This window comes from Drosophila mauritiana, chromosome 3L (genome assembly GCF_004382145.1).
Source record: "Drosophila mauritiana strain mau12 chromosome 3L, ASM438214v1, whole genome shotgun sequence".
Taxonomy (NCBI): domain Eukaryota; kingdom Metazoa; phylum Arthropoda; class Insecta; order Diptera; family Drosophilidae; genus Drosophila; species Drosophila mauritiana.
Genome location: NC_046669.1, coordinates 7,626,362 through 7,639,345, shown reverse-complemented (window position 1 = coordinate 7,639,345; position 12,984 = coordinate 7,626,362). Strand labels below are relative to the sequence as shown.

The 12,984-nt window shown below is 38.8% G+C and overlaps 1 protein-coding gene across 4 annotated transcripts in view; it reads left to right on the top strand.

Moving 5' to 3' along the window:
* The first annotated feature begins 663 nt into the window (after window positions 1-663).
* The window catches only part of LOC117140261 (hepatic leukemia factor), a 52,258-nt gene continuing 39,937 nt past the window's right edge, over window positions 664-12,984 (top strand). The window contains exon 1 of one of the 4 annotated variants that reach the window (XM_033303078.1): window positions 664-759. In XM_033303078.1, coding sequence (XP_033158969.1) covers window positions 717-759 — 43 coding nt within the window. In that variant the 5' untranslated portion in view covers window positions 664-716. Of the gene's footprint in view, window positions 760-12,467; window positions 12,773-12,984 lie in introns of those variants that run through there. The other 3 variants (XM_033303079.1, XM_033303074.1, XM_033303075.1) reach the window with 3 other exon arrangements.

The following is a 12,984-nucleotide window of genomic DNA, read 5'->3' as shown; positions in this document are numbered from 1 at the left end:
GAACTCTAGAACTTACTGATTTCGAAAAGCATGACCCATAACTTAAGTTCATATCACTTTACTAGTATCAATTTAATATTTAATATTTAATTATTTTTAAATTTTAAATGATTTATAATATTTATTTATTTATAGATATATAATATTTAAATTTATCATAAAAGTTACTGCAATCTAGTGCCCAATGCGCGTTGATGGAATCCTTCTGCAACCTGACCCCTAGCCACTAAAATAGAAATACTGCGATTAGTCAGAGTCGTTCGTACTGGGTACTTAGTATAGATTTCTATTTTTATGGCCCACGATCCACTGTTGCCATGTGCGCATGCCCCTGCGACTCTCCGTTACATAAGGCTTATATAAGGGGACCATGCGAGCGAGCGAGATGGACGTATGCCGGTTGGCTCTCTCGCTGCTTCTCCGCAACTAGCCCCCTCCCGCTCTGGCCCACTAAATGGCTCCAGTGAAGATAAAGACCACGTGATTCCACTCCGCCGGCTGCACCAAAAAGAGAGAGCGAGAGAGCTGAGTGAGAGTGAGTACTTAAAGTTGCTCTTATTTTGATTTCCAATTTATGTCCCAATGCCCCCCGCGCCGCCTTCGAAATGATTTAATCTTTTGGAAAATAGTTTCAGTTACGCGTTGTTGCTGCGACCGTGTGTATCGGTAATCGGTTTTCAATCAATTGCAATCGATAGGAGGACACAAAGTGTGCAATGAGCGAGCCCAAGGAGAATATCATGGACTTATCCCTGCGAGGTAAGTGGTAGCGAAGGCACCTGTGCATTGCCCCCTTGCCCCTCTCACCGATTCATCGAAAACACCAACAAAGGTAACACGTGCATTGGTGAGAGTGCGAATCGGTTTTGTTTGCTCTGCCTCTCACTCACACTTTGTGCGCGAAAAAGAGAAAGAGCTCAAGAGTGGGGGCGTGTGATAGTGAGCTTTTGCACGGTTTTATTTGTTTTTTTTTTCTGTTTTGCGGTGGTTAAGCCCGCCATGTGACAAATTATTTGATTTTGTCTTCTGATTACTACAAATTGGTTTCTTTGATTTTCTATTTTTTTGCTATTTCCATTTCTATGGTGATTTTTTATTTACCTGGCGTGCGGAGCCTTAAGCAAATAGTAGCTTATGTACGCACACGCAAAATTAGAGTGCTTGTATATTGTGTTCGGCCTTCAAAAGAAACGTCACGAGGTACAGTGGATCGAGACAAAGAGGTACCTAATAAATAGCTTGCTTGTCAGGAGGGGAATGGCTCAAGGGTTTCGAAGGACTTTTGTAGCATACTTTCCAACACTAAATTAAGGGATCTGAAGATAGAGAAGCTTAAACAATATTTTGTGTAAACTTCAATTTTTGTAAATAGTCTTAAAATACTTAAGCTTGAATACCTGCTATACTCAATAGCCATCATTAATTCGGAATTTACACATGCCGTCATTAATTAGTACAATCCAGATGCCGCCTAATTGATATATTGTGGACCCCGCCCAGGAAACCCCCAAACCCATTCACGTTCCCACCCCTCCCGAGCACTTAGCCACTCCACCGAACGACTTCCCCGAGATAAACCCGTATTTACCCACCCGATCACCTGCGATCGATATGCATAGCACTCCGATGGGCCCCAAAAATTGACCCCGTTGGATCTTGCGTCGGCACTTGAGGCCTTTGATATCAGACTAATCAAATGTTGGGGTGCTCGATAAAATAGCGTGGATTCTTGGATTGAGCTCATTTCCCCCTAAGCAGTACCCAGTTTCGTGTTGCCATGATGGACTGCTGTCCAGAATTGGTGAAATAGAAACGACGACGTCGTCGTCGACAGTTGTCGCCATTCCACAATCACAATCAATTGCACTGTCATCGTTGTCGCCGGCTTCGTTATCAGGAGGAAAGGAAAGACGAGGTTACCAGGCGACTATAAATATTTACCCTCATGATATAGTTGGGCCGCATAAAAAGTGAGTTGTGGCTGTGCGGATGGTGATTACGATGATTATGGTATGGATGTAGGCAGGGGCTAGTTTTAATTATAAACATTTACGACAAAGTCACACAGTTGCCATCCATTGCTCACGTTTAGAGAAGAGGACTCCAAAAGACGATCATATGTGTAATAAAGATTCCATTTGTTCTCGAACCTTTTAGTTGTGAGAAACTTTAGATCTAAACGTTCTAAAGATACTGAATGCATTATGTAAATTATAGATTGAATTTGTTTTCTTCAGATAAGGAAAGTCCATAGATCTTACACATTGGTTCATAAGCTAAAAAGCTAAACAAATTAGAAACCTGAAAAATAATATTCAAGAAAAGGATTAAAGTTTAATAGTTCTGATATGCAATCCCCACAGCTTCTGATAAGCCTCCCGTTGCACACACTTTTTCCAGTGCACCTGTTGTAGCCTGATATTCATTATTTTCTAGCAACTTCTCGATCCGATCCGCAAAGCTCTCTTTAAAAGCTCGCGAGAGTGCGAGACCCACGATCGAAAGAGAGAAACAACTCTCACGATCTGCGGTGCGGTTGTTGTTTTTTTCCAGCGATCGGATCACATGGTCAGGTCGGGGATTTAGTGGCTGTCTTAGAAGCTCCCAAGTTCCATTCACTCTGCTCCGGCTGATAAGATCGCAACGCACGCTTCTGGGCGTGGAAATTTTACTGATGCAAAAAGCCATTCGAAAAATGCCACCCAAAAAACCAAAACAATCGACATATGTCGCAGCTTGGGCGGCTGATCCAGCAGGCATTATCTGGCTTAAAACGACTCAATAATCTGTTCTTAAAATCGGGTCACCAAACACGCGACTAACCTGAATGGAAGCCTTGGCACGCGCCCCTCTCTACGAAAAGAAACTACGAAAAAAATACAACGCGTCTGGGCAGTTTTGGAAAATTTCTGAGCAATCTGAGTCAGGCGTTATTTTGTTTTTGTTTTTTGATTTGGGGTCGGTCAGTCAGTCTTGCAAGTGGAATCGAGAGTGGACTTGGACATTCGGTGGCGTGATGATAAAAACACATAGTATACATGTACCATACGCATGGAGCATAAAGCGATGCCAAGGCGTTTGTTTTGAATCGATCGGGAAGCGTTGGTGCGGTACAGTCCCCATTCATGGGAATCGCCCCAAGATTAAATTCACCAGACATTTATTCGTCAAATGTGGCTTATCGAGTCAGTTCTCGATATTCTATATGGTCACCTGCTATTTATAGGGGTATTTTATGACAGGTAAATAAGTTAAGCACTCAACTCGAAATATTTACAACCCCCGGGGAGATGAGATATGGGAACCACCGAAACATGTTTATACATTTTTTAGAAATTAATTAAATGGAATATCTAACAAAAAATCCAAACAAAATATTCTTAAAGGTAATCTCGCAAAGGGGGCTATTGCTTAATTTTCTTTACTTTTACTAAAGATAAGAGATTTTAAAATCCTACAACAAATATTTTAGTATAACGTAAATTTTAACTGGTCAGCAAGGACCGGTTTCGTTTGGTAATAATCCTTAGCTACCGCTGATTTCGGTACGTTATTTATCTTTAAGCTCAAAAGTGCATATTAAATATTCGAAAAGTCAGCAAAAAGTTGTGGCCTTCTCGTTTCCTCTTTTATTCTCCTGGTTATTCCAACTCGGCTTCCTGGCTTCTCCTTATTCTTCTGCTAGCTCGTTTCCACTGCCCATTACGTCAATTTGCAATAACGAAAACCGGCGAAATCTAAACAAAACTGCAGCGCCATCAAGTGCGGTAATAAGCAGGCCATCTCGCTTGCACTCGCTGGAGCCCATTCAAATTGCAAATGCGAACTGTATGGTGGGGAAGGGAGGTGGGCGGTTGGGCATTGGATGGGGGGCTGTGTGGACGGAGACTGGAACTGAAATGGGGGAGTCGCCGCGTCGACGGCGACTGCAAAAATTAATATTATGTCATACACATGTACTGCGGTTTGAGGTGTAATTTGCCACAGTATGCGTGTGTGTCAGTCTGGTGTGTCCGTATGCTTGTATGGGTGTGTAATTAGTAATGCACTGGAAGATATTATAACTGTTATTTCAATTTAGATTTACTTTAATAGCTGTTTTAATTATATTCGTCAAGAGAAATAACTAAAACTATAAATGTTAAATCTAACAAAAATTTTAAAAACTAATTTAGTAAAGTAGTTCTTAACTACATGCACTATTGAAAATAATATTTTTTAAAAGCGAAAATATATTTTGTATTTTTGACAATAGTACTATGCTAGATTAGATACCATTTTGGCACTGTGTAAATTACACTGTAGAGAGAACGATATCAATCTACACGTGTTGAAAGACGACAACAACAAAAAGAAATCACGATCGTTCATTGCCACGCCAATAAAAGCGCCAATTTACATAGAGTATTTTGCGAAAGAGAAAGAGAACGTGAGAGTCGGAAAGAGAGAGCTGGGCTTACGCACACACTAACACACAGACCTACCTCCTGTGTGTGTGGCTCAATTAAAAGGCGCCATAAAGACCTACAGCAACGGTACATTTTGCGCTCTTTCGCATACAAATTGCAGGCAATCAATTTGCAACAACGACAATAAAAGCAATAACAACAATAAAAACAACCGCAGACACCGCAAAACTAAAATGAAGAAGAAGCAGCAACAGCAGCTATCTAAAGAGCAGCATTTAATGAAAATGTCCAATAAGCCAGAGAGCTTTTTATTTATGACAACTGTGCGTGTGTTCATGTCAGTCTGTTGCGATGTGCGTGTGTGTGTGTGAGTGCAACAAAATAAACAGAAAGCAACTGAAATTATATTGGCCATAAAATTTCATACTAAATATAAAATTGCACAAAAATTGGCTCAACAAAAACTTTATAACAATTGTGGCAGGCAGAGAAAATGGGAACGACTGAGAGATAATTTAATTCGATTTTTGGGACAAAATATTCGCAAGGCCAAGCTCAAACGTTTGAAAAAGCTACTCAAATAACTGGTTTGGCCTAGTAACAAGTTGTAAAACAAAATACATTGGGTTAAGTGTAATGTAAAATCAATAATATAAAGTGTAACAAAATGTATTAATCCAATTCAAAAAACTCGAAAAATATCGTACTTAAGCGCCAAAAGGTAGGCAATTATATTTGTTGCCTATTTTTGTAATGATTCTTACGAAAATTGGGAGTGAGTATGATGTTTAAAGAAAGCTCATCAGAAAAATAAGAGAAATGTGCAAAATATTTAAAATACAGAAACTACATGTATGTATATAACCCGCCTATCGTAATGAGAACAATAATTCATCTTTGTTTATTAAACAAATTCATCTACCATAAAAAAATTTGTATGCGGGTGTAATTGATTGACACCCAGAATATTCTTTTACGCTGAATACATGCATATATATTAATTGAAATATGTTTATCAAAACAGAATATATTCATTTGGATTGTTAAAGAATGGCACACGCAGGCTTAATTAGCAGCCACAACAATCAATTGCGGTACCCCCATGTTTGCTGCATTTCAGCCCACTGTGTCAAGTCAATGGGATGGGTATTCAATAAATACAGAGTGAGAAGGAAATATAGCGACCGGCAAAAAGTTTAATTGAAAAGCCGACTTAAGTAACCACGTGGTGGCGCAGAATGCATTGTTGTTCCTTCTTGATTTGTGGAGTACTCAGCGGATTTTTGAGCGAGTTTGTATTAAATTGCAGCTTAAGTGTCTTCTCTTTCGCTCTCCGCCTCCGTCTCGCTCCCACACTTATCGCACTGTGTGAGCTCGGTTTTGTTTTTCTTTTCTTTCTGTTTGTGTTTGTTTTTGCGGTCGCCTACCGTTGGAGCAGCAAAAGTGTCAACAGATGATGAAAAATGCGCCACTTGAGGACGAAGCCGATGAAACCGAAATTCAGCCACTTCGATTCGGTTAAACCAAAAAAAAATAAATAAAGAGGAACGGTAAAAATGTATAAGTATTTATTTACTAAATCAAATCGAGTGGTGAACTAAAATAAATTCATGGATATAATGTAAACATTTATATTTTACGTTTACAAAAAAATTTTATTTTATTTGAGGACTTGATTACTTATATTTTAATATATTTTATTTTGATGCATTATTTTTTTGATGCAAATATTGGATTGAATTGATTTTAAAAAATCTAGAGAGATTTCTATCAGTGTACCCATTTTTTGTACTGTTCCCCGGCGATATTCGGTTTGATGTATTGGCAGGAGCAGTGACAGTGAAAGGGCAAGAGAGATTGGTAGTCCCTGCAGATGAGTGGGTATTTGTTGTGTGTGTTGAAAAAGGTGAACAGCGTGTGAAGTTGTGGCGTTGACAGTTCCAAGGATTGGATACTTTCTCCTCTAATTTCGTGTTTTTTCCGAGTAAAACTCATTGTAAGTGACACTTGTCGGGGGAGTGAAGAGTGTGGTGGTGCTGTTCAGACATTTTCGGCTGCTCATTTACGCCCCCCAACCAAGAATTTGCCGCACAGATCAATCAAAAGACCTAAGCCCATGTCTTACCCCACTCACCTCCAACCCCTCAGCGGGCATCACCCCCTACAAAATCCACCCCCTCTAATGCTCCGTTAATTGACAGTTGACACTGCCTCTGCCGCTGTTTCTGCTGACGTCGACGTCATCGTTGCCTGACAGTAAATTGAAAAATTGTTGAGATTTCTCGAAATAACGCAAATGTAAAATATCTTTGAAATTACAAAGAACCGAAAACAATCAAGAAAGCATAGGTACAGTGAACGAAATAAGGTAAAATAATTTATGAATTAAAAAAAACTTTTATCGAGAACAACTGAAAAAAGCTGAAAAGCAACTTTAAAGCAATAAAAGCAATTAAAATAATCAATAATTCCTTCGAATCATCTTCAAATCTTGAAGCCACTCCTATTTTATTTCTGTGTACTCATCTAGCTTGCTTTCTAATTTCCCATCTCTTTCTGATTTCGCATTTATTTGTTCTTTGGCTCTGGCAAAAATAAATTAAACTTTTACGAAAAATGTTCGGTTCAAGGTGAGCCTATATGAGTGTATAAATAATTTATGTGGCCGTAGTTTCTCAGCCCCGCCCCCTTACCGCCCCCGCACACACGCGTCTTTTGTCTGCCAACGTCACACGCAAAATTTTAATTGAATTTACATTCCCATCGACACCGAAAGAAGCAGAAATATAAACGAAAATAGAGAAATATTCCTATATTCCTATCTGTTCGTTAGTTGATAACAAATTGGAGGGGCAGGAAAAAAACTAATTCAATTAACAGTTGGCCAATAAAAACGGAAAACGATTGCCCATTTAAGTGGTCAAGGGACGGCAAAGGGAGGGAGGGCGGTGAAATGAAATAGTGTTCAATAAAAAAGTATTGCTCAATCAAAATGGTTTCTCAGGTAGCATTATATTCGTCTTTTTATTTTGCAGACGGCATGGGCAAATGCCTTTTCTTCCTTTAGCGGAATTTGAGTACCCTTTAGATTTATTTATGTTGTGGCATTTTGTTTCTAGTTTAAACATAAATAAAATTGAAAAAGTGTAATTAGGTCGGTAGAAAATACAAGCAATTTGTTTATAAAGTATTTGTTTTTTTAAGATATATTGCAGCCAATATTTAATTCAAACTGAAGTGCTTATGTTCTTCCATTTTGAGTTTGAGCTAAATATTGAGTTTGGGTGATACCTTTGAATTTATTATATTGACTAAAAATACAAATCTTATAAATGGGTATCTGGTATTAAAAAACTGGATTTGGGCCTCCTTAGCTTGCAGATTTTTCCATGGCGTCCAAGTGCGTGAGCTGCCACTTAGGGCATTTCCTGCCCCATTTTACCCCAGGCCCACTTCACCGCCACCCCAGGAACACATAGATACACTCCCACACACACACACGCACAGGACTGACAGCTTATAAATGATCATGCGTGGGTGAGTGTTTAACAGTGACTCGCTGGGTGGCGTTCGACGGGGGGTGGCTGAGTGGGTGGTGGTTCAAGGGGGTGGTGCGCCCAAGTCGTGCATGCTTCGTTTGCTTTGCTTTTGTTGCTGCCGTCACGTGGTATCTTCTTCTTCTTCTTCTGGTTCCCCTCTTTTTTGGCATTGAAGCTTTGTTGATTTTTTTCTAGCGTTTTGTTTGCATTTCACGTTATTCCACTGCAGTTGAAATTATCAATATTGTTGTTGCCCTAGTTGTTTGCCCCCGGAGTTAGTTGGAAAAATGTTTGACTTGTCTTCAGGAAAATACAATTTTCCTTTTTTCCCATTCGGCTGCTCGTTTGTCGTTCGTAAAGTGCTTGAAAAGGGCGAGAAAATTGGGCTAGGATATGAGGAAATGGGTGAACAAAGAAATTTGAAGTCTCGTGCCATTTTAGTGAACTTCTTGTACAGATAAGAGTAAATTGTTAAAGATAGATAGATATCAAAGATGAATTGAGACTTTTAGAGATTATAAGTCATAAATATGTCATCTTCATTTAATCTTTTATTCTATACATAGAAATATCTCTTTATCAAATAGTAATACAATTTACTCGATACAAACTTGTACGCCACCTGCTGTACTTGACTTCCCCTTAACCCGCGGATAACAATTGGCGGGCTAAACCCCATTCCATCATAATTAATTCTATTCATCAGACTGTGTATCCATGCATCTAGCTATCCATTCAACCAGATAGATCAAAGTGTGCAAACAGATCGACAGCCATTGCATATATGTAAATACCAATCCGAATCCAGTGCTATTGAAAAAGTGCTAACAAAGGAACAACTTGAAAAATATTCTCGTAGTTTGGTGTTATTAATTCATTTGCGTGATGCTAATGAATTGCCACACAGCCGCGGAGTGAATCCAGAATCCGTGTGCCATGTGCTATCTCCAAATCATCTTTGGAATCTGCTCTGCTTAGGAGACATTTTCGTTTGACTAGAGAAATGTTCGAGCATCCGTAGGGCTCCCAAGTAGTAGAAAGTCCCCCGGCAACCCGAGGAGGAACCTCGATCCATATATCCCCTATAGCTTCCCCTAATCTTCTCGCTAGATCAACAAAGAGCACACGTACTAATTCCGTCATTCATTTGTACGTTAATTTGTACAACTTGTCGTCGTTTGCGTCGTCGTCCGTTTTTCGTTTTTCGTTTCGTTCGTTTTCATTTCGTATAAATGTGCGAGATTTCAAATAGAGCAAAATGTAGTTCAGATCTCTGGGTATATATGTACAAACAGATATACCTACTTATATGCAGCTAGCTGATAATGGGTAATCTCCATCCGAGTGTTGGCGAAGCAAATAGATCTTTTAGAATGCTCTCCCGTCAGATTCAGAAGACGATCTTCCGCAGTGATCTCTCACAGGTCCATGCTAATGTTCACAATTAGAAGAATCTCGAATTTGATTATGCTCGCCTTCGGTGCATTTTAGAGGGCATTACCTCTTTGACTTCTTGTAGTGCCTGACCAAGGCCGATCAGCGATGGTTAGTTTGATAAGGAGAGCACATGTGTGTGTGTTTGGTATAAGAAATTCTTTGGTTGCCGTATTTGCACGTTGATATGTGCAGTGTGTACCGATAAGGTATGGTGTGTCACTCGAAACCCCGAAATCCGAAATCCATTTTTCGCTGCCTGCGACATTTCAGAAAATGCCAAAGCAAATAAGTTTTCCCACACACATGGATATAGATAGGTATGTGCTAGGGTGTACCTATATATGCAGCGATATATATAGAGGTGTCCGTCGTTGGTTCCTTGACAGGCTGACATCTTGTCATGGGCAACATTGTTGGAACTATTCGAACCAAGGAGAGAGTCATTTATATTTTTCGATCCCAAAATGCGTTCACCCACACTTTGGGATACAATTTCGCTTAGCCTTTCTTTTGTTGCACTTGGCATGAAAAAGGGGGGTATGGACCGCATGGCCAAGAGGGGGTCAACTCAGCCTCGGTATAATTTATGAGGCCAGAACACGTTTCTGGGACGACTCTGAATGGGAATGACGTTTCCGCCTCGAATCTATCTATCTATCCAACCATCCATTTATATGCCGATGTGTGCTGAGTTATTTCTCTATAGCTTTCGGATTTTCTCCTGCCCACCGCTTCCTAGTTCTTCTTCATGTCACATGATGACAGGCGACAGTTTCGCTGTTTTCGTTCTATCGTTCGAAGAAATTCAGTTTCTGGCTTCCTCCACTCGTACTCGCAGTATATATCCCTCTGTTCTGGTCTGCGGCATTTCTGGGCCCTGAATCACCGCCAAAATGGCCAAAATAGTACGAATCCCCTTGGCTTAGGATGCCTTCAAATTTGGTTAGACTATTCTGATTCGATGGGGCTTTGCAGACGATCAAATCTTGATCTGGTCGAAGGTTGCCAGCGGGACTAAATTGGTTCATTAGCACCCAGAAAGGTCACTGTCTGATGGGGCAGAGCAAAGGTCAAACAATGTCGTGATCAGGGTCAACCAAAATGTAATTTCTAGTATTCATTTCGAGCTAGTTTTTATTTTGTCAAATAAATTTAAGGTTAAATTTATGGTTTTATTGATTTCGAAATATATTTGATTTAAATTTAAGGGACAAAATTATTTGAGAATTTAAGTAATGTCAAGTTTCTGCGAATAATTTGTAAGACGTGCTTAATCTGAATAAACTCGTAAAAACGAAAATAAAAGCCATTCAAGTATTTGGAAGTACCTCGTTCGCATATTAATTATTACGCAATTAGGTTAATGGGATGTCATATTGAAGTTTCATGCATAAAATTCTTTTTCGTATCTTTCTCCTTTTAATAAATAATACTACTTATTAAATAATGATTAAAGGCTTACTCAAAGCTCAATTAATTGTTAAGTATTCCAATAAAAACTATTTAAATGGGATCGATGAGCACTTTTCGTATTTTAATTATTTTGTTTACGTCAAGTAATTGAGTGTGAGCTCTTATCAGCGCAGAATACTTTTGCTCCGTTTTAATCGAAGAGCATAGAGCTCTTTATGGAACAATTTGCCACCTGGGGGAATGCTGACCGTCATGCCCTCCCTATTTTGAAGACAAATTTCAAGGCGTTCTAATTGCACCCGCTCCACCATAAATCGTTAAATGCGAAAATCTGCTTGATTTTCGCGGGACTCTCTGTTCGCTATTCACATTTCTACAATTTTGTGTTTATTTATACAAATTACAGCGAAGAAATAGGGGGGAAAATAACAACTACAACAAACAAACAAAAATTTCCACACATTAAAAAGGTTTTCATAGCTATGAAATCAACTCACGTGAGCGCTGCTGTCGTCGACGTCGCCGCAAAATACATGTTAGAAATATTAACAGAAAAAGCAAAAAAAAAAACACAAATAAAACGTAAAAAAAAAAATACAACCGAAATAGTGAAAAATACACTCGCGAATGGCAGATAAATCAGAGAGGGAGAGAACAGAACAGAACCTAAAAACATTGAAATGAACACTGTAGTTGCCGCAGTGCCAAAGATACAGATACATCTACAGCCGCGGCCGAAGATACAGATACAGATAGAGATACTCGTATTCGTACAACTACAAACGTCAGCGTTTTTGTTCCATTGACGTAATAGCCAGGCAGAGCTGAACAGAAAATCAACACTTTTGCATGAGTAAATTAAAATGAAACAAAATAAATAAAAATTCACCCGGCTCGCCAGCGATCTCTCAGATACTCCGGCCATCCGCGAGATACTTTTTGAGAGAGTCGCACGAGAGAGCCGCAATATCAAAAAAAATGAACTTTGAGACACAGTGGAAAATGCCAAAAGTTTTGCGCGCGTATAAGTGAGCGGCCGAATGATTAGAAGCAATTAGAAGGAAGGAACACTGAAAAAATATTCTTATATTTTATATTAGAATATTCGTGTGAATGTCGATTCAAATTTTTTTTATGACAAGCTATAGCATGTGTAATTAATTTGAATTAAACTTATTAATAAATATTATTATAAATAATATTAAACATTCCAGTTTTCTATGTTTATGTTTTTTTTACAAAAAAAATTCACATAATTAATTTAATTGAAGATTTTTAAAGACAAGTTTGAGTTATTCTTTTTTAAATTTCAATTTGTATGACTTTTTTTTGCCAGTGTAAAGGCCAAGCTTTAGGTGGCATGCTAAGAATGAGAACTGCAAAGATTAAACTTATGCTTAAGCTTGTTCTCTATTAATTTTAGTTTTAATTTATCATTAGTATCTATGGCTTTTATTTTTTAAGTTGCGCGCGCTGAACGAAAATGTTTGCCAAAAATAAGAAAACCTAAAACACGCGGGTAGAAAAGAGAGAGAAATCGGTTGAGTGTATCTGTGTCTGTGATTTGAGCATATTTCGTATCTGTATCTGTGAGTTCGCCCTTAGCCGCTCTCTCGGCGTGTTTCTACACTTTGCAATGAAACGAGCGCGTGTGCCAGTCAGAAGTTAGTTGAACATTCAGCGCCACAAAAGCCACACTAAAAACATAACAGAACATTATAAAAAAAATCACATTAAATCCAAATTTTTAATAAACAAAAATTGGCCAACAATTATTAACCAAAACTACAGAAAAACTATAATGAAAGCTTTAAAAATAGTTAAAAATCTTAAGACATTAAGCAGAAAGCACGTGTCAGTGCCAAGCAGTTGGAATAAAGTGTACAGTTAAAAAATCCGAATGTGTATTTTAAAACCTGAAAATTAGCGCGTTTTTGTAAGTTTGTCTGCTTGGATTTCAATATATATGCAAAAGTACGTACATATATATTTTGTGGGAAATGTGAGTGTAATGTTCATAGTACAAAAAGCATTGTAAAACAAACAGAAACAACAATCAGCTGACTTGCGCGCACTCTCTCACGCCGCTCTCTCTTTCTCCACTGGCTCGCCATCCCGCTCTCTCTTATACGGGAAATGCATCTCCGCTTTGTGTAGAGTTGGCCCCACTTCCGCATCCTCTTGCG